Here is a 23,910-nt window from a genome sequence, read left to right as displayed (position 1 = left end):
AGCAATGGGTACCTTTAATACCAACGTAAGTCATTGTTTCAAAAGATGAAGACAATTCATTTCACATGCTTTCAAAAACCAATAATGACACTTCTATAACACGCCTATGTAAATTTATTTGTTTCTAATTTTCAATCCATGTTGTACCACCTAATTGTTCCATCTGTTCCCATTTTTAGATTTAAAAAAAGATTTCCTTATTTATTTATTTTTATGGCTGTGCTGGGTCTTTGTTGCTGTGCATGGGCCTTCTCTAGTTTCCCAGAGCTGGGGCTACTCTCTGGTTGCAGTGCACAGGCCCCACATTGCGCTGGTTTCTCTTGTTGTGGAGCATGGACTCTGGGGTGCTTGGGTTACAGTAGTTGCGGCACGTGGGCATGTGGAATCTTCCTGGAGCAGGGATCACACCCATGTCCTCTGCATTGGCAGGTAGATTCTTAATCACTGGACCACCAGAGAAGCTCTTCATTTGTGCCCTTTTAATTATTCCCTCTACATAAGCCCTTTCAGATCCTGTTACTCTTTCAGAGCTTAGAGTCCAGTTTTTTAGCCAAATAATAGCAATAATAATAATTACCAATCTTTCTTTCCACTTTACTTCTAGGAGTCCATTTCCTACGTATCTAACACTTTGCTGTCCCATCTTAAAATATCTTGACTAGATTTAAAACAGCTTTAGGGAAGAAACTGTGGATTATTCTTTGCTTTCCTCAGAGTATATAGTATTAACATAACCAAGAGCACATAGTAAATGACCAAAAAGCACTTATCAAGAAGCATCCTGGCATGGTGGGAAATGCAGAAACTTTGGGAGTGATAAATTTGAATTCAGGGTAAAAAGGGTTTGCCTTTTTGGGGATTATGGGCAAGTTATTTAACTTTCCTGAAGCCATATTCCCCTGCAAAATGAGGATAAAAATTTACAGGGTTGCTGTGAGGAATGGAGACAACCTAAGGACCTATGCAGGGACTGGGAAGCTCTGTGTGCCCCACAGACAGTAATTATTATGATTTGTGAACAATCCTCTCCCTACCTGACTCCTCTGCCCAGGCTCTTATATCCTGACTTGACGTTTTCTTCCATGTCTTCGACAAAACCGTACTTAATAGTCTACATCTATCTCTACCAGGAGCAGTGTGTTGTTTACACAAGCGTCTAAACTACTACTAGAAGGTTGCTACCAGTAATGCCAGTGAATACTGAACTTATCACATCATTTTCATCTGCAGAATGAGATTGGTACTCATCTGTAAAGATTCTTCTGAAATCTGTGATCAAGTGTGATATACAGAACCATACCAAGTTCAAAGATTTCAATATATAGGAAACAAATCAGTCGGCAGATAATCAGACATTATCTTAAGTATGTGGAAGTAAAGTATACTGAAGAGGATTTTGTATCTTCTCAATTTAGGAGATGCTTCAACATTTGACTTGATCTCATTTACTATCCCTTCTTCATGGTGATGTTGCAAATTTTATCAAGAGCTTTACAGCAATGCAGGAATATAAGGAATTAGAACAGAATGTACTTGCTTCCGTGGAGTTAGGATTTAAACTGAATACTCTTAAGGCGGTAAGCTATATAACACAGTGACTTTAGAAATTACAACTGGACAGAGAATACAGGGCAACTACATTCACGCACACAGAATAACAGGTAACAAAAGCAGTTAACTCATAAAACTAGGTCATTGCTGGAACAAGAGGAAATAGAATCATAGAGCACTAGAACTGAAAATCTCTTAGGAGAAACCGAGATTTTACAGAGAACAAAATCCCTTAGTTAAGTAAGCACCGGACTGGTCTACCACCAGGAGTTGGGTAAGTGCCCAGGAGCGAGGGGCTACAGCAGCCCCAAGCGCGTGGTCCTCCTCTGCTTCTACGATTGTCTACTTTCCGAGCCACAGAATAACTGGGTTCGCTTAGATTTATAAACATCCAGGCAATGACACGGCACTCGTCCCTATATCTCTGGGCTACCCTTTCCACTTAACTGGTAAGTTACTTTTCAATTAAAATAATAATTAAAACGTCAAAAATGCATTATCTAAACGGATCCTGTTTTGTTGCCACAGGTATCTGAAAGCGGCGAAGCGGGAGAAAGAGGAGGAATAGCCGAGCCCAGGGAACAGGCCGTTTCGGGTTTGTTAGGGTCCATGGGGTCGCTGAGGGTCGGACATGACTGAGCGACTTCACTTTCACTTTTCACTTTCATGCACTGGAGAAGGAAATGGCAACCCACTCCAGTGTTCTTGCCTGGAGAATCCCAGGGATGGAGGAGCCTGGTGGGCTGCCGTCTATGGGGTCGCACAGATTCAGACACGACTGAAGTGACTTAGCAGCAGCAGCAGGAGCCTACAGTCCGCGGCTAGGGTGGCTAACCGCCGGGTGCGATCGGATCGATATTTCAGCGGTTACGCCCGACCGACTCCTCGCGACGTCGGCGGCGGAAGGGGCGGGTCCATGGCAGGAAGTGGCGTTTCACCGGCTTTTGGCCTGTGGGGAGGTGTAGCCGGTCGGTAGAGGGAGGCTGTGGTGGCGGAAGAGGTTTGGAGGCTGATGGCGGCTGAAGCTCGGAAACCTGTTTAACACTGCACTCTTCCCGACAGTTCCTCACTCGGTAAGCGCCTCTCCAAGCCCGCCCCGGCGCCTTGCGTGGGGTGGACGTCCCCTGGAGCTCTGTAGGGGCTCGTGATACGCCCCTCAGTTCTGGAGTCTAGGGGCCTGACTAGTCTCGGGAATGGTCTCCGTGGTGACGATGCTGCCGAATGACGATGCTTTCCTTCCCGAGGACAAACCTTTCTTCCCGGACTGTGATTGTGACGGGAGTGTGGACGACTTTGGTTAGCAAAGGAGTTGGAAAAAGGGACGGGGGGCCGTCCCACACGGCGGGGAGGCCCTGGGATAGGCCTTGGCGATTTAGGGGAGCCGTGTGGGGTGTGGGCCCTTTGGGGACGAGTAGCCAGAGACCCCCGGAAAAGAAAGTGCTTTGGCGGAGGCTCTACTCTAGGGTGAGTGCTTCGTGGGTAACGTCTGGGCTGCTGGGGTAGGTAAGCTTAGGAAAACATCTAGGTCGTGTCGAAATGGGACACTCAGGTTTGCCAGTGCGGAGTGAAACCTGTGTTTTGTTTTTGAGTCGCCAGTAGATTAGGAGGCGGGGACTCCGTGCGCCGCGGGCCGTGGGCGGAGTTAGCTGTTTGTGCTCGATCTCCAAAGTCAACTGGGTTGTAGAGTTAGTGAACGCTTTTCTTGTCTGCTTATAAATAAATGACTGTCAGGCCTTGTGCTCGAAGGGATCTTAAATCTTCCGAGAAGAGTCATGTTTGTCTTTGCTTAGGCAGCTTGTCCTGATTTCACAACAGTCCCTCCCAACACCCCAGAGGTCCGCAGGTTGTGGACAAGTCCCGACAGGAGCTCGTCTTTTGGGGAATCTTTGCTAAGAGATTAGTATGCGCGTGTGTGTGTGTGTGTGTCCTGATAAACATATTACCTTATTGGTAATCATTTTGTTTGAGAACGCCGTGACATTTGATTTTCTACATATATTTTAGGTTTTACGAAGTAGTTACGAATCGCTTTTGTGTCCGGGACAGGAAATTCTAAGTTTTCCACTCGCTAATTGTAGAATAGCTGCATGCAGGAATTACTAATTGTAGTTTTGGAGCCCGATTCCAAAAGCGTTTAAAGAGATTATTAGAGTAACATGTAAATCTAAAAACAAAGTGGGCTAATTACCCTTGGAGTGCTATTCGGGTATGGAAAGGGGCCTTCGTTTTGTTGTTATCAAGGATAGAGTTGATTTCTTGAAAGAATACTTGATTACGTTTTCTAGTCATTCTATTGTTAAATTGCACACCCCTGTTTATACAATTATGGCTGCAGCCATTTGCGTAGAATTAACTGGTAAATATCCTTTACTTAACAAAATAACAGATATTTTGGAATTCTAAGTTTCGACCTTTTTTAATGATGTTAAATATTTTTGAAAGGTCCTAACCGTGTTCCCTTTTTACTACTTTGGGGGCATTGCCTCACATAGGAAGTTTATTGGATTTCATTCTTTTGGAATTTCAATATTACTAAGTAAAATTTTGGCTATATCCACCTCTGGCCTTTTAAAGTTTAGTTTGTCTCAAACTCTTACAGGATGGTAAAGATTCCCTCCCCTCTAATAAAAAGTCAGTTTCACAGCTTTTTAGAAACCACCATTTAAAACAAAGTTAAGTGGTGTGCATGACACCTGGCAGAGTGTAATGAGTAGTGGTACTCAGCTGTAAGAGTTGTGGAGATTGGGAGGACTGTTAAGTGTGTAAACTGACAAATTGTTGGATTTGCTTCTGCCTTCCAGAAAGATCGCTGATAATTCTTTTCTGGTGTGTAAGCCAGCTGATATAGTCTTTGAGCTAAACTGTGAGTAATTGGAAGCAATTAGAATATTAGCTGTAGTTTTTCCCTTCAGATACTCAGTTTCTTCCCGAACTGTTTGGAGATAAGTTTGAAAGTTCATATATAATTAACTGAAAATTAAAAAAATTTTTTTACTAAGTATTTCAACCACTGTGTGTAATGTGTTTCTATTGCAAGAGGTCATATGTGAGTTTTTATGACTAGTCTTTGTCTACTTTGGATTTACTAACTTTTATTATGGAAATTTTCAAAATACCCAAAAAGAGTTTAAGGACTCACTATTTTGCTAATCTTGGTTTATCACCCCTGGAGTTTTTTAAGGCAAGTCCTGGACATCAGGATATTTCACCTATAATTTATCATCTTTAACTGGTAAGGACTTTGAAAAAAACACAATCACCATAATAATAGTATCACCTAGAATAAAATTATCTTATTTCTTTTTGAATTCTAAATGTTAGAATTAGCAAATTATATAAAATATCCAAATTAGAAAGTTTACTTTTCTGTACATTTAATGCACAGAAGTTCTTCGTATGGTCAACTTCCTACTTTATTTAATTAAGGTTTACACATTTTGGGCTGGTTAAGTAAAATGAGTATCAGAAGTCACTGGAAAAATGCCAGCAGAAAAGCCAGATCAGGCTTGGGCTTGAAAAAGTTCCAAGAGGAAGAACATAACATTCCCCCGCCCTCAGTTTATTTTAGCTACTTACCTGAGGGCCCACTGCATGTTGTCTGTTATTCCTTAGATATTGATGAGTCCTCAAAAATAACAAACATTGGATTTTAGACCAAAGACTTAACAGAGTTAAGTTTACAGCATAACACTTAAAAGGAACCCTAGAGATGTTAGGGAATAAAGTAGAAAATAGGGAAGAGGGCACCGCAGATGGCATGTATGAGTATTTCAGACTGTTTCCCAGCCAGATACGTCCTTTTTCTTTTTTTTTTGAACTGTTCTCATGTATTTTTAACTTTTTACTTATGTAACATTGGTTTATTACATTAGTTTCATGTGTATAACATATTTCTAATTCTGTATATACTACAGCTTGTTTACCACCAAAAATATAGTTTCCATCTGCCAGCATACAGTTGATCCCCTTTGCTCTTTCCGTCCCCCTTACTCTTGTTCTTGGTAAGTCTGGTTTGGTTTATTTATTTATTTTTTGTTTGCCATGTTTCTAGAGGCGTACTTTATAGAGAATGGGAAATGAAATTTGATATGGTAAAGCTATTCCTACTTTTGTGGTAGGCATTGTATTTCCTCTCTCCAGCTGAGGCTGAGTTTGTTCTTTTTCTCATGCTATCAGTGAAGCTACACTTCCCAAACACTACCACAAGGTGATGCAGTGACTTTGCACATTACTTCCCCATTGCATGGTGTGTGGGTCTGTGTGTGTGCCTGTGAATCATTGTGATACATTAACATTCTCAGTGAATTTTAACGATTTTAAAAGATTTACCATCTTTTCACTCCGTTTCTTATCTGTGTGAAGAATGAAACATAAACTGTATGGGAATTAGATATTTTACTGTTTAAAATGGGTTGATTCATGTAGTTACATTCAGATAACATTCATCCTTGTTAACTTTTTTATGAGTAGAAGTTATATTGGAATTAAATTAATTTAAAAAGTAATGAGAATGAAGTGACTTCTGTAAAAATATTTCTGTGGTTATAGTCAGATTGAAATGTTTAAAAAGGTTAGTGTTGGAGAGAGATTAATGAAGGTTATTAATGGGATAATTGCAAATTATCTTACTCTAAAGATTTATAAGCATCATAAATATATTTAATATCTGATAGAGTTTTGTATTAAAAACTTGAATTTTGCGGAGAGAGTTTAAAAATGAAATTTCTTGTTAATGTGTTTATTTAAAATAATGAAAATAGTACATTAAATATACTGGTAAAAATTCAGTCAATTGAGTTAAAAGTTGAAGTTCTTCTAAGTCCTCTTTTCACACATAACTCATGAGTAAAAACTGTAGTGTGTGCTTTTTAGTCCCTTTTGATACATTTATAAGCATATATACACATGTACATACATAAATACATATGTGTATTGTTGTTTTAGTTGCTAAGTTGAGTCTGACTCTTTTGCGATCCCATGGACTATAAAAGACCAGGCTCCTTTGTCCATGGAATTTTCCAGGCAAGAATACTGGAGTGGGTTGCCATTTCCGTCTCCAGGGGATCTTCCTGACCCAGAGATTGAACCCGTGTCTCCTGCTTTGGCAAGGCAGATTCTTTACCACTGAGCCACCTGGGACGCCCACATATGTGTATATACCTTTATGTTATTTTACATCTTAAAAACTTTTCAGTGAAGTAAAAGCCTAATTATTGATTTTTAAATGCTCTTGTAATTGAGGTTAAACAAAAGTTTAACCTCCACTACCTTGTTGTATTACATGTACTGCTTTGTTGATTTAGTTTACTTTAGGAAACATATTTAAGTTTTATGAAAAAAGTTTGATTCTTAAATGACTTTTAATGTACAACATGGAAAACTCACCCTAAGCTAACTTTGTTTTCTTCTTGCCGAGTATCTTCCTCAGAGAAACTTAAATACTCATTTTCTTCATAGAAAAACATTACTGATTCACTTGTCTCAGTTTTGGTAGTTGTATCTAAAAGAGTTTGGTTAGTTAATTTAGCTATAGTCTTTCTCATGGGTTTTTTATAACAAGTAGTGAACATGTTTTCAAAACTGGAATCAAGGGCTTTTTATTTTTTTTAGGAAGCCACTAAACTTGAAAGGAGATTATTATTTGTGGTTTCATTAACATTATGACATCTCTTTGGGCCCAGGTTTGCTCACACTATTCAAAGAAACAAAGTAATGAACAGTTATTTTAGGAAGTTTCTAGTGTTGTGCTACCTTTTCATTTTCTTGAAGACTTTAGGTTGCCAGCTGGAGACTATTGACTGTTAAGTCGTTCTGTGAAGTAGGGTTGTTGGTAATAAAGCCTTTTTGTTAGTGCAGAGATACAGGAAATTTACTACTGAATGCATTCTCTTTACCTTAGAATCCTGGCAAACCTCAGGTGGGAGAGACTGATAGACATCCAGCCTGGTATTCTGCCACAGTGGGTTTCAGGTTCATGAATAACAGTCTCTTTGTGGGATGTCCAGTATATTGTATATCCTGTAAGTACAAAGCAGTATCTTGACCATAACAGAAGCAGAGAAGAGACAAAAGGAAAATTGGGCGTTTTCTGAAGTGTTATTTCAGAATTTTAAAGACGAGCTTTAGTATTTCAGATCAACAAAAGAAACGTGGAAAAGCATTTTATTTTAGATCTTCCTAGAAATAAAGACTTCTTAGTAATTGTTAAAATGTGAGTAGTGTTGAGAATTCCCTGGTAGTCTACTGGTAAGGACTCTTAATGCTTTCACTGCCTTGGCCAGGTTCAGTTCCTGGTCCGGGAACTAAGATCCTGCAAGCCTCACAGTGTGGCCAAAAAAAAAAAAAAGTGATTAGTGTTACTTCTGTAGAAACTTCATGGGTTTGTGAAGTAAATTAGAATAATTTGGTTAGAAATGTCTTAACCCGGTTTTTCCCATTATTACAGAGATTCTTGTTTTGAGGACTCAGAAGCAAGTGCCGTTGTGTCAGTGGCAGTGTTTCCTACGTGGTCCTGTAGAAACGACGGCTGAAGTGAGTCTGGGACACACTGTAGAGATACATTTTTCGAGTAAATTATATCATTTTTTTTCAAATGTAGAGCAAATAATATGGAAAACATTTAGGTTTTGAAGATTTTTTAGGCCACTTTCACCATTCATCTGCTAGCAAGTGCTAAGTTAGTGAGCACTCACTGAATCTATAATAGATTCTCAACAGAATGTATTTCATCGACACTATATATTTAAAAATACATGTGTTTTTAATCAGTAACTGTATGGAAAGGATACAATAATCCTGGAATCAAGATAGAATGAAAGGGTAGAATTGGTGTAGGTAGAGATGAACAAATAGGTCGAACTGTTTCAAGTAGACCAACTGAGATTTTTACATCATTTGAGAGATTTGAACAAGTGTGTACCAGAAGCCCAAGAAGACAGCCCAGGTCTGGTAATCTGTGAGAGCTGCTAATGGAGACTTAAATTGATGGTTTGAGTCATAGTCTAAATAGTAGTCCTCTGTGCTGGCTGTATACAGGATTAAGATTACTTTGAAGTGAAGTGAAGTCAAGTCGCTCAGCCTTGTCTGACTCTTTGCGACTCCGTGGACTGTAGCCCACCAGGCTCCTCCATCCGTGGGATTCACCAGGCAAGAATACTGGAGTTGGGTTGCCATTTCCTTCTCCAGGGGATCTTCCCAACCCAGGGATTGAACCCAGGTCTCCCACGTTGCAGGCAGATGCTTTAACCTCTGAACCACCACTTTGGGAGGCTTAAAAAAGAATGTGTATACACGAACTTGCATGCAGTGCCCAGGTCCCAAAAAGTCATTGTCTAAGACCCCCTAATGATTCTAATATGTAGCCGGGGTTCAGAAAAGCTGGGGATCATGAATGTGGGTCAGGAATGCATGACACAGAGGTTGACTAGGCTCTAGGTTATAGGAACCTAGAACCTAACGTGGAGGGATGCAATAGGTCGGATTAGGGAGGAAAGTGATGCAGGTTCAGGGGTTCAACATAGAAACACTGCTTTTGGTTTGCAAGAGAAGCAGAGGGCTAGGCTTTGCAGGAGAGGTGAAAGTTTGGTTTTTAAGTTTTTTTAACTCGTTGAACTTTCTGAAACATTTTGTAAATTAATTACTTCCCAGTTTGTGTTTTTATATTTAATCATATCTAAAGGAGTTCCAGTATTTAAGAAGTATGTCTTTTCAATAATTCTCTGAGAATATCCATGTAATTTACTGTTAAAGCTATATATTTTCTCAAGGTTTTTTCTTAGTTGGTATCATTAAATATGTATAATTTACTTGTTTCAGATTCACAATGACATCCTTTCAAGAAGTTCCATTGCAGACTTCCAACTTTGCCCATGTCATCTTTCAAAATGTGGCCAAGAGTTATCTTCCTAATGCACACTTAGAATGTCATTATACTTTAACTCCATATATCCATCCACATCCAAAAGATTGGGTTGGTATATTCAAGGTAAGAGAACTTTCTGCATATTTCTTCCATGTAGGCACTCTTTATTTTCTTCTTAAGAGGTTCACAATTAGTTTATACTTGTCTTAGCTCTACGTTAAGGATTATTTTTATAAACGTCAAATGTAAAACATTTTGCAAACTTGAAATATTTAATAGTGCAGGGTAGTATGTACAACAAATGTTAGGAACTTCAGTTCACCAGACTTGCCTCTCTGTGATCAAAAGGTTTGACTTAAAATTCTTTTCAAATTTTTTTCTCCCATTTTCTCCATTCCTTACCTTAAAAAAAGTGATCTTTTCCTTTGGGTTGCTATATCATTTACAGTCTTGTCATTTGTAATTAATTTTGTACAGCTCTACAGCTGTGTTACCATCTTTTCTGTTGTCCCACACTGTTAAAATATTCCTCATATTGTCCCATGCTTTAATAAGAGTATTCTGTTTTACATGACTAGTAATTTCATTGATGGCAAGAGTCCCAGTTCTAATATTTTGCCATTATGTGTTACATTTAGTTGAAAATTACACTGAGATGATCATTACAGTGGTGGAAGTTTTTTGGCAGTTTCAAGTCTTCAGAATGTAATGGAGAACCAGAAAATAAGAATGTGCTTTGAGCAAAGTAATGCTGTAAATGTACAGGTAGTAAAACTTATTTTTCTCTTGGGTTATTCTAGATTCTCCCTCGGAAGCAATTTTTATTTTAGATATGACTTGTTAAAACCAAGACCATTAGGTATTGAAATTTTAATTGTGTGGTCTGTATAAGTTAAATAGTAAAGTAGAAAGAAATAAAAGTAGCTGCTAGAATTAGGTACATTGGGAATATCAAGTAGTGAAAGTCTGGCCTAATAGAGTGAGGAGGGCAGAAAAACTGTATGGGACAAAACAAAGTTCTGGCATTTAATGATATTTCAGTACCTTTTTGAATCTCTCATCCCTTGGCGTTGCTGGATTGGTGAGTTGTTTACTCTGTTTTCTTTAGGCTAGTCAAAATCCAATATGAAGATACATTCATTGTAAGCTTGTTATGAAATCAGTATCATTTTTAATTTTATGTAAGAGATGAATAACAAGTTAAAGACACTAAGAATTGGTATTTTCTTGAAGAGTGAGACAGAGAGGAAGAATAGAACAGGGAAATGAGATTGAGGGAAGAAAAGGGCATTCCTGGCAAGAAAATGGCATAAGCAAAAGCACAGGGGTGAGAATGTTAATGAGAATGAGTTAGTGAAGTGGAGGGAGATGAAGTGTCAGTTTTTGATGGAAGACCTTCAGTGTTAAGCTAAGTAGTTTGCAGACTTTGCATTATGTGCAGTGAGAAGTCTGCATATGTTGGCTGATGGGTGATAAATTGTATTTCAAGAAGATACATCTTTACTTTTTTTTTTTTCAGACTGCTTATTTTTGTCTTCTGGTCCCCCCTCCCATTTTTTGTTAATAACCTGTTGTTTACGCCAAAAGTTTATGACCATCTCATCAGATCCAGCCAAACACAATTGTGTCAGTTTTACTGCCTGTTTCCACATTTTTAATATCACTGCTGTAGTTCATGCCCTCCTTATCTCCTCCTAAGACGATTGCAGTAGGTTTCCTGTTTTCCCTGCTTTCATTCTTAATGCCACTCCTCCATTTTATCTGTTCTTCATAATGCTCTATATATAATAGAAAATGAAAATCTGAACATATCTTCCTCTTGTTTAAGTGGCTTTTCATCCTCTGTGGGATAATGCCAAGACCAAATAACTTAGGGTGCCAAATAGGGCTCCTTTATAAGACCTGATTTTATAGCTTCCTTTTTTACATTGCCTGCTTATTTTCGGCTTTCATATTGCTAATGTATTGTCTCTTGTGCACTCCAAGGACTGTTAACTCTTTTTTAAGCAGTAGTACTTACATAAATAAATAATAAATAAATTTGAGTAGAATACCCTTTCCATCTTTTTGCCTGGATGATACTTACTCAGTGGGAAGTTTAAGCATGTAGTAAAAACTTCAAACTGTACAGGAAAACTCAGGAAAAAAAAAATCATGTTTTAATACTATTACCTAGCAATAAGCATTGTTAACATATTGGTATATATCTGTAAATAATTATACTTTGTCTATAAAAAGTATACACATATGCTGTTGATGCATTGTGAAATTCATGGAAATATTTCTAAATATTTACCATTAAACAGTCCTTAATACAGACTGTATTTTTTTAAATTTTGTGTCCATTTATTTCATAGGATAAGTTCTTGGAAAATGAATTACGATGTTTATGGCATTGAATGTTTTTAAATACTTGATATGTACTGCATATTGCTGTCTAGAATGATTTTGATGGATATATTTAGGCTATGCTTGGTACAAATTAACATAATTAAAATACTTTAAAGGTCCATGAGACTTTTTTTTTTTTTAACTATAAAGAAGTTATAACAATTCTCATGTTTCAGAGATACTATCCTAGTTGTGGAAATTAGGAGTGCAAAGTGATTATGTCATGTTGTCCAGAGTCACATAGGCAAAACCAAACTTCCCAGTAAGGTACTATTCTCACTGAAACCTTACTGACAACCAGATTAAAAAACTTTAATTTCCTGGTATGGAAAGTGAAACTAAGCAGTGATTTTGTACTTGAATATCTTGTTTCAAGTTTTTTCCCCTCTTCTTTGTTTCTCTTTTCCTTTTCATATTTGTCTTCATTCTGCTTCTTCTGTCTTCCTGCCCTGTCTCCATTCCAGTCCTTTCTTATTTTTTGTTTTTAAAATAATATTCTCCTGTTGTAAAAATTATCATAATTTTAGAAAACTTACAACAAAACAGGGGATGCAAAAGATAAAAATTTAAGATGGCCAGCAGTCCCATCGCTCAACTATGTGCATGTGCTCTAAGTTGCATTAGTCAGTGTTTGACGCTGTAGCCCACCAGGCTTCTCTGTCCATGGGATTCTCCAGGCAAGAATACTGGAGTCTGTTGCCATGCCCTCCAGGGAGTCTTCCCAACCCAGGGATCAGACTCTAATTTCCCTATTAAGAGTGGTTACCATTATTAATGTTTTAAAAGTGTTTCTTTTCAGTCCTTTTTTTTTTTTCTTTTAACTAAAGGGCAAATACTTTCAGTCTTTTTTGAATGCGTATATTTTGAAAATAGTTGAAGTAGTAGTATATGGGGTCGCTGAGAGTCAGACACGACTGAGTGACTTCACTTTCACTTTTCACTTTCCTGCATTGGAGAAGGAAATGGCAACCCACTCCAGTGTTCTTGCCTGGAGAATCCCAGAGAGAGGGAGCCTGGTGGGCTGCCGTCTATGGGGTTGCACAGAGTCGGACACGACTGAAGTGACTTAGCAGCAGTAGCAGTAGTATATGGTGTATTTTATGTCCTGAATTTTTCATTTATGATTGTAGCCACTTTCTCAATAAGTAGCTCTGTAACATATTATCGCATGCAGGGACATTTATGTTGTTTATGATATGATATTTCTTAGAATGAGCATTGCATCTCCCTTTGTGTATCTAGGCATTTTTGCAGTTCTTTCCTTTTAAAAAAGAAGGACCTTTATTCTTGTAATGATTTTTTGAAAATTACAGTATATACAAAAGAAAGAAAATTAATACCCTTACAAAGTGTACCCTCACCTTCCCCAGAAATACCTGTTGCTGTTTGGTATATGTTTTTCTAGAATTTAAAAATCCATAGGCTCATTTTTAAACTGTTTTTTAGGTTTTGTATTCATCTGTACATAATCAACAAACTTCAGTGCCTTACCTGCTTCATGCCCTGTGTCTGTCTCCATCTTTATCTCCCCCCAAACCAGTCCCCGCTGTCTCTGTCTTTGCAAGTGCTCTCTGTGTGCTCTCATTCCTAATGTTTCTTTCTTCTGAGATTTCTCCAGAATTTATTAATACCTGTATTTTTACTTGATAAACTTGTCCTTCTGATCTTCTTTACATTTGCTTTCAGAATTTACTAATGATTAATACCAACATGTTTTTCTAAAATGTTAATCCTATTTAAAGGAAACACACTTGCCATTTTTTTCTTTTCTGTTATTCTTGTTTAATTTCCTTTTTTGCTCTTACTTTGCCAGTTGCATTAGTAACAGAAGAATGATGTCCAGTACTATTGTTAATTCCCCAAACTGGACTAAATAGTGAAATATCTGTTGTTTTGGTTCTTTTCTGAGCATAAATAGGCCCTCTTAACTGGATACAAGTGTAGCTCCTAAAAGCAATATGTTTTGACAGTTGTAGGTAACTTTGCCCCATTTTTCTAAGTATCATCAGAATTCTCTCTGCGATTTATTAATGTTATAAAATTTGCAGTTATCAACTCTAAATGTGATAATTTTCTTTATGCTTGCTGCTAAGGGACTAAAAGGCAAATTCCCTTGCATTTCAAGGGATTGGACTCTGCACTCCAGAAATCTGATCAAGTTTACAAGATAACCAAAAAAAATAAAAGAGAAATAGTGTGTGCCTTGAACACTGTGGTGTGATTTTTCTAATTTGTTTACTGTTCTTACCATGAATGCATGCATAATTTCTAGATGTCCAAATTCTTCCAGTTTGTCCTTCTATTGTGTGTGGGAGTTTAGATGTTAGACTTAACTATCCTAAAGGGATCTGTACTCTGTCTTTCCAGATTGAGAGACTTTTACCTTATTTTTTTAAAGTATTTGCTTGACGTGCACCTCACGTAACTCTTGTTCAGTTTTTCCTTCTCAAAAGGAATTTAAAGTATAGTTCTATATTGCTGATTTTTATATTCAGATTGAGTTGCATCTTGCCCCAATTTCTTGGTTGGCTTAGCGTGGGATACCTGTGATGTTTTAGAGCATGGTCTGCCACTCCCTTGAGTTGCCCAGATTTATGCAATAAGGGAAAGCAAAGTATAAGTTAGCATTGTAGTTACACAATAAGAAACAGCCTGAATTACTGTGATTCAGTTAGAAACAGCAGGGACCAAACCACTTAACATATCTCTTAAACATTTTTTTTATGTGGTAAAAGATCGCACTTCCCCATTAATGTTTTTCTTAACATGAAAGACAGCTAGAAACAGCATTTTCCACCTTTACCTTACTGTTTCTATCTTTAGTCAGCTACATTTTATTTAGGAATAGTATAGTCATTGACTCTGTTGGAAGGAAGGAGGTGGCATTTCAGAAAGTATGAGAGTATATCCTACTAGGAGAAGAGTGAGTAGAGTCCTAGTGGTAAAGAGCTTGAACTTTAATGAGAGTATTTTATATCCTGCTAGGAAAAGAGTGAGTCGAGTCCTAGTGGTAAAGAGCTTGAACTTCAGGTTTAGAGCCTGACTTTGCTGTTTACTAATTTTTTTTCCCCCTGTAAGTTCATTTACTGCTTTAAAGTTTTAACTCAGCAGTTAACAGGAATTTTTTTTTTAATCTGAAAGAAGAAAAATATTTACATCTCAAATACAAAAGAAAATTTTAAAATTATTCTTGGTTGATCTCTAAGACCCAACCACTTACAAGACTTTTTTTTTTTTTGAACCAACCCATTATTTCTACTCAAAATGTGCATCCTGTGTACTTACTAAACATTTACTTGCACTTGCATTTTATGTGTCAGGTCTACTTTGATGCAGAGCTTCTTAAAAAACACTAACTGAATCTGTCCAGTGAAGTCTCATGTTTTTTGGAAAACCAGTGCTGCTACACAGTTTCCAGATTGGCTGCCAAAGCTGAACTTGGGTGTGGGCAGCTCTTCGAAAAGTTCAAATCCTTCACCAGATTCATCCAACAACTCCTCCTTGGTCCAATTACATGAGGTTATTAGAAAAAAGCCTTTCACTTTCAACGCTCTGGAGAGAGATTTCAAATACTTCCTCTCCTCACTTGCATTGTCAGGATTAAGGCTTATATGAAACGTCCGTCCCTTTGTCAACACAAATATGAAACCCAGACAACTTTGTGGAAGGGTTCAAAAAATCTTCTACCTTTAATGTAATGTTAGATAAACCTTCTTTCTCTATAATACTTCCAGAAAGCTGTATTGCAGAAGGAGAGTAATCAATTCCAGTGACATCAGAGAAATCAAATTTTGCAAGTTCAACCAGGAAAACGCCAGTTCCCAATATCAAGCACTGAAGCATCCAGTGGAATCTTGTGTTTCTGCATGCACCTTATTAGTCAAGTCCTACTCTCTTCTTTAAACCAGATTTCGCCTGTATCTCCGTATTCTTGGAAAGTTTGCAGTTCTCTCTTATAGACAGCCTCCCAATGCTCTCGGGTTCCCAGGGCAGATGGGACAAAGCCTTCCCCTCCAGGACTGCGCCCTGGGGACCGCACCACGGCTCCAGAGCCACTGTCATCATCCATGCCCTCTACTAGTTTCTTAATTTGTAAGATAAGGGTAGTATTTTTTCAAAAACAATAAATGTATTTATTACTGCTGTTCCCTGTTCCACTGGAATCAGGTATATATAATTGTGATATAAGCAGTTCTGTGTGTCTGCCATCACAAATATATGGCTCACTAAGCATGTTTTCTAACCACCTGGTCCAGGTAGAGCCTCTTCAGGTAGGGAGATGTTTTTCAAAACACGTAGCTCTAGAATAGTATTTCTTTCCAGACTAGCATATGGACCGGCATGGGGACAAAGAATACAAGGTATAACTTGTACCAGGTTTATCTTTTGGGGAATACTTCAGATGGGCTCTTTTTCAGGAGATGTTAGAAGCATTGGGAGATAGGGAATGAGGGACAGAACATCTTGGAGTTAAGATCACTGTCCCTAATAGGTTATGTGCCCATGGTTATTAATGAATAGTAATATTTCATGGACACTCACGTGCCAGCATTGTGCCAAGTGTCTTTACAGGGCTTACCTCATTTGATACACATATAAGCCTTTGAGATTGTTTGTTATCTTAATTTTATTTATTTATTTTATGGCTGTGCTGGGTCTTGGTTGCTGCACAGGTTTTTCTCTAGTTGTGGAGAGCAGGGGCTACTCTGTGGTTGTGGTGCATGGGCTTCTCATTGTTGTGACTTCTCTTGTGGAGCACATGCTTTATGGTGTCTAGGCTTCAGTAGTTTTGGTCCCTGCCTCTAGAGCACAGGCTCAATAGTTGTGGCGCATGGGCTTAGGTGCTCCAAGGCATGTGGGATCGTCCCTGAACCTGTGTCTCATGCATTGAACCACCAGGGAAGCCCTGTTATCTCCATTTTAAAGACGAGGCAACAAAAATAACTTGTCTCAAATCGTATAACTAGTAAGTGATCTTTTTCAGCAGTCCGACCCTACTTTCTGTGCTGTTAATTACTACAGCATACAGTGCTTGCAAAAACTACCTTTTATGGTGTGCCCATCTTGGGTCAGGCACTCTGCCAAGTGCTGCTTTTATGTTTATTATCTAATTTAATCCTTCTGACAATTTTGAGAGAAAAAAACTGAGCCTTAGGTCAGGGAAATCACTTAAACGTGATGGTTTCCTTAAGCTTCTTTCAAATGTTTTTGACTGTGACACAGAAAGAAATAAAAATTCTGTGATTTGACCCAGCAGAGTTACATGCAGATATATACTGAAACAAATTTTCATCAAGGAATACTTAGCTTTCATGCACTCTGATGCTTTCTTATTCTTTCTAATTAAAAAAAATAAATGTGGGCATGAATTACTAAATTGAATCACCACTTACTCTACTGGATTGTGACCTACAGTTTGAAAAGACTTCTTTAGAGACTAAAGATAGTAATACAAGATTCTTCCATCTTTAGTAGTCTGGAATATCCAATCCTAGGTCAGTCAGAATTATAGAACATATGTGTAATCAAACCCTGTGGATGATGCATAATTTCTCGTGTGTGCAGAGTCACGTTGGACTCTTTGTGACCCTTTGAACTGTAGCCCACCAGGCTGTGCTGTCCATGGGATTTTTTCAGGCAATACTGGAGTCGGTTGCCATTTCCTTCTCCAAGGGGATCTTCTCGACCCAGGGATTGAACTGAGTCTCTTGTATCTCCTGCATTGAAGGTGGATTCCTTACCCACTGAGCCATCATGGAAGCCATGATATACTGGCAAATGTATATCTATTTTCTGTTTAAAACATATATAATATTATTACCACAGTTCATCTGGAAAATAACTGAGATATGTAATGTATATGTTCATGTTGTTAGTTGGAAATATTTTAGAGATCGATGGGATATAGGTGGTTATTTTGTATGTGTGAACACCTTAGGAATAAAAGTAAAAATAAGTTTTACAAAATTTACCATGCCTGTTGGCAAGACTTAGAGAGACTAGTGAAATTTAATTAGTGGATTTAAGGAAGAAGGAGAAATCTAATTTAAAAAAAAGCACTTAAATTTGAGGCATAAAATAACTTTTAAAAACTTACCATTTAGTGAAATCAAATTTTAAATGAAACATAAGTTTTTATATTTTATCATATATGTGCTAAGATTTTCCATGGGAAATTGGATATCAAATTGCATTTTAATACATAGAAGTTCTACTGTTACAGATTTTTATAGCAGTAGGTTATAGCTTAATAAAGAATTATAATAAAAATTTGATGTGCTTGTTAAAATGCCCATGATTTGTAAACATATTAATGTATGCTTTAATTTCAGGATGCAGTAAACAATATGCTGTAAGATATCACTCATATGAAGCCACTTATTTTATAATATCTACTTTTTGTTGTTCTCCTTTAGGTTGGATGGAGTACTGCTCGTGATTATTACACGTTCTTATGGTCCCCTATGCCTGAACATTATGTAGAAGGATCAGCAGTCAATTGTGAGTTAGCATTTCAAGGTAAGAACTGAAAACAGAACTCAATGAAATTAGATGTTTTATTGCCATTAAAAATGTTGTACCCTGTTGTAATTATCTGCTTAGGTGTGTCCAGTGACTAAAGTTAAATTAGTGTCTGTCTTTATCAAAAGTCATAGAATGTAAATATCTGGTGACGGTCTCATGATACTTTATGTAGACAATTAAACATTGTTTTCCTTATTTCTTCATTGAAGTCTTTTGATCACTTTTTTCAAATGAGAAAATAATGCTGTTACTGGTATTAGATAGTAAGATTAAAGGTGAGAAAAATATTGTGTATGAAAATCACAAAGATGATTAATGGGATTTATAGAATAGAAATTCTAGAGGGAAAGTTGCCTATAAAAATGGATGTGAATAATACGAAGTTCATTTTGTCTTAGCTTGGTGTTTAAAAAATACTTTTGAGGAAGATAGACCTAGTATTGTCCCTCCCCACACATTCCACCTTCACAAAGGTGATAGCTAGAGCTCCAGCATCCCTCCTGTGGCCATGAGGTAGAAGGCCAGGACAAGCACATATATGTTTGTCTTAACATGCCTGAGCTCCCAAATCAAGGTCAGCTGGCAACTGCCTTCAGATTTCTTGTTATGTTAAAAAAAAAACAAAACCCTGTTGCTTTATTTTTTAAAAACAAAACACAACAATTTTATTAAGAAATCTGTAACAATTTGCTGCAGAGTGATTTTTGCATTAAAATTGAACTGACTTCAGATCGTATTAAAGCTCTTTCTTAGTCTTATTTATATTGTGGACTGTTTTTGGTCTGGGGAAGCTAATGGATTGTCTCAGTATAATATTTTAATACACATAAAGTCACCTATATGGGTGTAACAGCTTATTTATTCGTTTGTCTATTAATATCTTGGTTGCTTCCAAGTTTTGGTAGTTGTGAATAAAACTGGTAGAAACATCAATATACAGGTTTTTGTGTGGATGTGTAAGTTTTCAGGTTATTTGGATAAATAGCAGAGTATGATTGCTGGTATGGTGAGAATATATTTTGAAATATATTCTTCCCATGTAGCACTAGTGGTAAAGAACCCACCTTCCAATGCAGGGGATGTCAAGAGACGTGTGTTCGATTCTGCATTGGCAGGCGGGTTCTTTACCACTAGTGCTACATGGGAAGAGAAGCTTCTCTTTCTGAATTTCCTCTAGAGGAGGACATGGCAACCCACTCCAGTATTCTTGCCTGGAGAATCCCATGGACAGAGGAGCCTGACTGGCTACAGTCCATAGGGTTGCAAAGAGTTGGACATGACTGAAGTGACTTAGCACGCATTGGTAAGAAACCATCAAACTTTTTCCAAAGTGGCAATATTTGCATTCTCACCAGCAATGAGAGAGAGTTATTGTGGATTACATCTTTGCCAGCATTAGGTGGTGGTAGTGTTTTGGCTTTTGGTGGTTTATGTTTTTAAAAAAACTTAACGAGGTTTATCAGTTGGCAATGTGATCACATATAGCTTGCATATATATTAATAGAAAAAGTTGCCTTATGTACTGTGACAGGAAACACATATTCAGAGGATACTATTTGTACTTGTAATAAAGACAAAGATTTAAGTCCTCATAGATGTTTTATAGATTAAGAAATTTACAAATTATATGTGTAGTTTCTTTTAATTCATGGCCTTTTTTTAGATGATCAAATTCAAATGTGTATATTGGAACTGATTTTGTTATGAGATATTATACAAAGTTGTGGCTTTATTTCTGGTAATTGTTCATGTGATTAGTTTTCTTAGAATAAGAAGCTTAACAGAATTTGTTATATTGACTAATGAATTTGCTTATTTATGACAGCAAAAAGTTTAAAAGCACTTTGAAAGAAAGAAATGCATCCAGTTTATTTCTATTTATACTGTAAAAGGATTTTCTTGGGAGCTAATTTACATGTTTTTGAAAATTCATCATAATTTTTACTTTGAAATTCAGAAAGAGAAGCTTCTGCTTGCCTAGGACTTGTTTGTTATATAGTGAACTCAGGATAGAATCATGAAAAACTCGGTTGTATAATATTAGAGGTAGAAGGAATTTTAAGCATAATCCAAATAATTTTGCTCATTTTGTAGAGTAGTGATGAGAATTCTGAACTGCAAAACTCAAAACAACTAATAAAATATGCATAGGTATAATTGTTTTCCTAAATGAACCCTTATTTATTTACTATAATTTGATTGCTAATTTACAGGCTATAAAATTTGACTTGGAATTTGGTTTTTACTTTTTCCTGTTTTCAGTGTTATTGATCTGATGAGATCTATTTCTAGGTAGCTTTAAATCTCAACTCTGAATAACTATATTTTGTGTCTTAAATGGTATTGAACCATTTGTAGATTTTTTCTGTACTGGTCTTCATTGTTTTGCACGGGCTGTCTCTAGTTAGGTGATCAGGGAGGGGCTGTTGTTTGTTGCAGTGTGCAGGCTTCCCGTTGCGGTGGCTGCCCTTGTTGTGGGAGCACAGACGCTCTAAGAGAGTGGGCTTCGGTAGTTGTGGCATGTGGTTCAGTAGTTGTGGCTTGAGGGCTCTAGAGCACGGGTTCAGTAATTGTGGCACATGGGCTTAGTTGCTCTGTGGTATGTGGAATCTTCCCAGACTAGGAACTGAACCTATGTCCACTGCACCACCAGAGAAATCCTGAGCCATGTTTTCTAGTGAGTTATTTTTGTGATATTAAAAAAAGCAGACCTTGAATATCTAGTCTGTAGATACTGCCATGATACCAGAGCTGCTTGTGCTGCAAGTCGCTTCAGTCATGTCCAACTCTGTGCGACCCCATAGACAGCAGCTCCTCTGTCCCTGGGATTCTCCAGGCAAGAATACTGGAGTGGGTTGCCATTTCCTTCTCCAGTGCATGCATGCATGCTGAGTCGCTTCAGTCATGTCCGAACCAGAGCTGCTTAGTCAAACTGTATTTCTGTTTTCTGTTTAAGCTTTTAAAGTAAATGTAGTGGCCATTTGCAAAGTTACTCAGCCACGGATTAATATTTAGTAGAAGTTATTAAGAGGATGGAGTTTTTAAAAACTTCAAAAATTTATTGCTAGATAAATTTATTGTGGCTTGCAGGATGTTAGTTCCCCAACCAGAGGTGGAACCCATGCCCCCTGCACTGGAAGTGTACAGTCCTAACCACTGGATCCGTAGGGAATTCTCTGTTATTTTTAAAAATAACTTTATATTTTGAAATAAGTTTAGATGTACAGTTGCAAAACTAATATACAGAATTTTCATCTACCCTTCAGCCAGCTTCCCTTAGTGTTGACATGTTGTATAACCGTTTATTTTTTTTAAAAACAGAAATTTAACATTGGTACAACACTTGACTACAGTAGTACAGACTTTATTCAGATTTCACTAGTGTTTCCAGTAGTTTTCCTTTTTTCTGTTCCTGGATCTAGTCCATAATCCCACATTGTATTTGTCATATCATCATCTTCTCCAGTTTGTGATAGTTCCTCATTCTGTCCTTGTTTTTCATGACCTTTCATTTTTGAAGAGTACTTTTCAGTCTTGTTTTGGTAGAATGTTCCTCATTTTGAGTTTTTCTGATCATTTCTTGTGATTAGATTGAGGCTATACATTTTCAGGAAGATTACCATGAAAGCGATGTATTCTTTTCAGTGCATTGTAACTAGAGATTACTTGATGTCTGAATGTCTAATTTCTAGTTAGTTTTGATCACTTGGTTAAGGTGATATCTGCTGGGTTTCTCTATATTAAAGTTAGTATTTTTCTCTTTGTAATTTAATGAAAATTATGGGGAGCAACTTTGAGATAAGCAAATGTTGTTTCGTCTCAAACTTTGACCCATTAATTTTAGTATCCATCAGTGGATCTTACCTACAACAATTACTGTTGTGTTTGTCTGATGATGCCTTTTTATTCTCATTTCTTGTACATTATTAGTTGGAATTATTATGTTAGGAAGAGTTGTCCTCCATGGATTCATGGAAATTTATTTTCTTCTGTGGGATAAAGTCTAATGTAATCATTTTTTTTGTTGCTCAAATTGTTTTGGCTTTTTTGGCTACTGGAAGCTCTATCAAATGGACTCCCGTGGTTTTTGACATCACCCTCCCCCAGTTTTTTTGAGAACTTCTTTCTTATTTTCAAGAACCACGAGATATTTCAGGATAATACTATATTTTCTCTGCCTCCCCATCCCCATGGACAAAGATCAGCTAATTTTTAAAGAAGGAAGTCAAGTGAAATCGATATCATAATAATAAAGGCTAAAATTTTCAAGATATGAAGTAGTAATAGGCATAGTGAATACAGATTGCTGGGTCGAAATCAATATTGAAGATAAGGTGAATAGATTGATCTATGTATTTCATTTCACTATCATTGAATGTTTTCTTTTTTCAAGTCATTCTGGGAGATTTCAGAATTTTGATATTTATTAATAATCTGCTCTTAGCATTTCTGACGGAGAAGGCAATGGCACCCCACTCCAGTACTCTTGCCTGGAAAATCCCATGGACGGAGGAGCCTGGTAGGCTGCAGTCCATGGGGTTGCGAAGAGTCGGACACAACTGAGCGACTTCACTTTCACTTTTCACTTTCATGCATTGGAGGAGGAAATGGCAATCCATTGCAGTGTTCTTGTCTGGAGAATCCCAGGGATGGCGGAGCCTGATGGGCTGCCATCTATGGGGTCTCATAGAGTCGGACACGACTGAAGCGACTTGGCGGCATCAGCATCAGCATTTCTGAGGTTTATGTGTATGTGTTCAGTTGTGTCTCACCTCTTTGCAACCTCATGGATGGTAGCCCACCAGGCTCCTCTGTAGGTTGCCATTTCTTCGTCCAGGGATGGATGTTGCCTATAAAGCATATATATAATGGTAATGCGGAGCATACTGTAGAGGATTTTTGAAAAAAATTAATTCAATTTTTATTTATTTGGCTGCACCAGATCTTAGTTGCAAAACACTATATATTTAGTTGTGGCATGTGGGATCTAGTTCCCTGACCAGGGATCTAAGCCAAGTCCCCTACATTGAGAGCTCAGAGTTCTAGCCATTGGACCACCTGGAGAGTCCTCTGATTGATTTTTTTTTTTTTTTCTTTTTTATCCCTTTTTACATGTAAAAAAATACCATGGGAGCTTTAAAAGATTAATTTTGAGCTGTAATCCAGCAAAGTTTAAGAGGGTAGCACTTGAGCTAAAGAAGAAAGGAACAAATATTGAAAACATTTGTCAGATAGTGGGCTAGATGGTATACATAATCCATGATACTTTGAAGCTTTGAGATAGCTGTCTTCAGATTTCTTTTACAGATAAGAAATAGGCTCAGGGAGGTTAAATATATAATAATTAGTGGTAGAGCTGGGATTCCAGAATAAATATTTGTGGTTCCAAAGCTTATTTTTGTTCTGCACAAGTAGACCTCACCCTCTTTTTGCCCTTACACAATTCACATGTGTGGTGTATTCCTTCTGTTAATATCTCTCCTTTGCATTTAATTAATGTCATTTGAGAGAACATTTCTTTAATTGATATATTTTTACCTCTAGTCCTCCTAGGTTTTTATGCTTACTCTTTCATTGCTCCT

At 37.3% G+C, this 23,910-nt stretch overlaps 1 protein-coding gene and 1 pseudogene across 7 annotated transcripts in view; one reads left to right on the top strand and one right to left on the bottom strand.

Annotated features, from left to right (window-relative positions):
* Positions 1–2,436: 2,436 nt before the first annotated feature.
* The window catches only part of TAX1BP1 (Tax1 binding protein 1), an 83,181-nt gene continuing 61,707 nt past the window's right edge, over positions 2,437–23,910 (top strand). For 2 of the 7 annotated variants that reach the window (XM_055590523.1, XM_055590517.1), the window contains exons 1-4: positions 2,440–2,624; positions 7,997–8,082; positions 9,367–9,535; positions 18,220–18,322. In XM_055590523.1, coding sequence (XP_055446498.1) covers positions 9,374–9,535; positions 18,220–18,322 — 265 coding nt within the window. In that variant the 5' untranslated portion in view covers positions 2,440–2,624; positions 7,997–8,082; positions 9,367–9,373. Of the gene's footprint in view, positions 2,625–2,862; positions 3,016–3,212; positions 3,237–5,487; positions 5,553–7,547; positions 7,572–7,996; positions 8,083–9,366; positions 9,536–18,219; positions 18,323–23,910 lie in introns of those variants that run through there. The other 5 variants (XM_055590520.1, XM_055590521.1, XM_055590518.1 and 2 more) reach the window with 5 other exon arrangements.
* Positions 15,181–15,646, bottom strand: LOC129658797 (EEF1A lysine methyltransferase 2-like; annotated as a pseudogene).

The sequence above is a fragment of the Bubalus kerabau genome, chromosome 8, assembly GCF_029407905.1.
Source record: "Bubalus kerabau isolate K-KA32 ecotype Philippines breed swamp buffalo chromosome 8, PCC_UOA_SB_1v2, whole genome shotgun sequence".
Taxonomy (NCBI): Eukaryota; Metazoa; Chordata; class Mammalia; order Artiodactyla; family Bovidae; genus Bubalus; species Bubalus kerabau.
The sequence above is the reverse complement of the archived record's forward strand: the minus strand, read 5'-3'. Positions and strand labels throughout refer to the sequence as shown.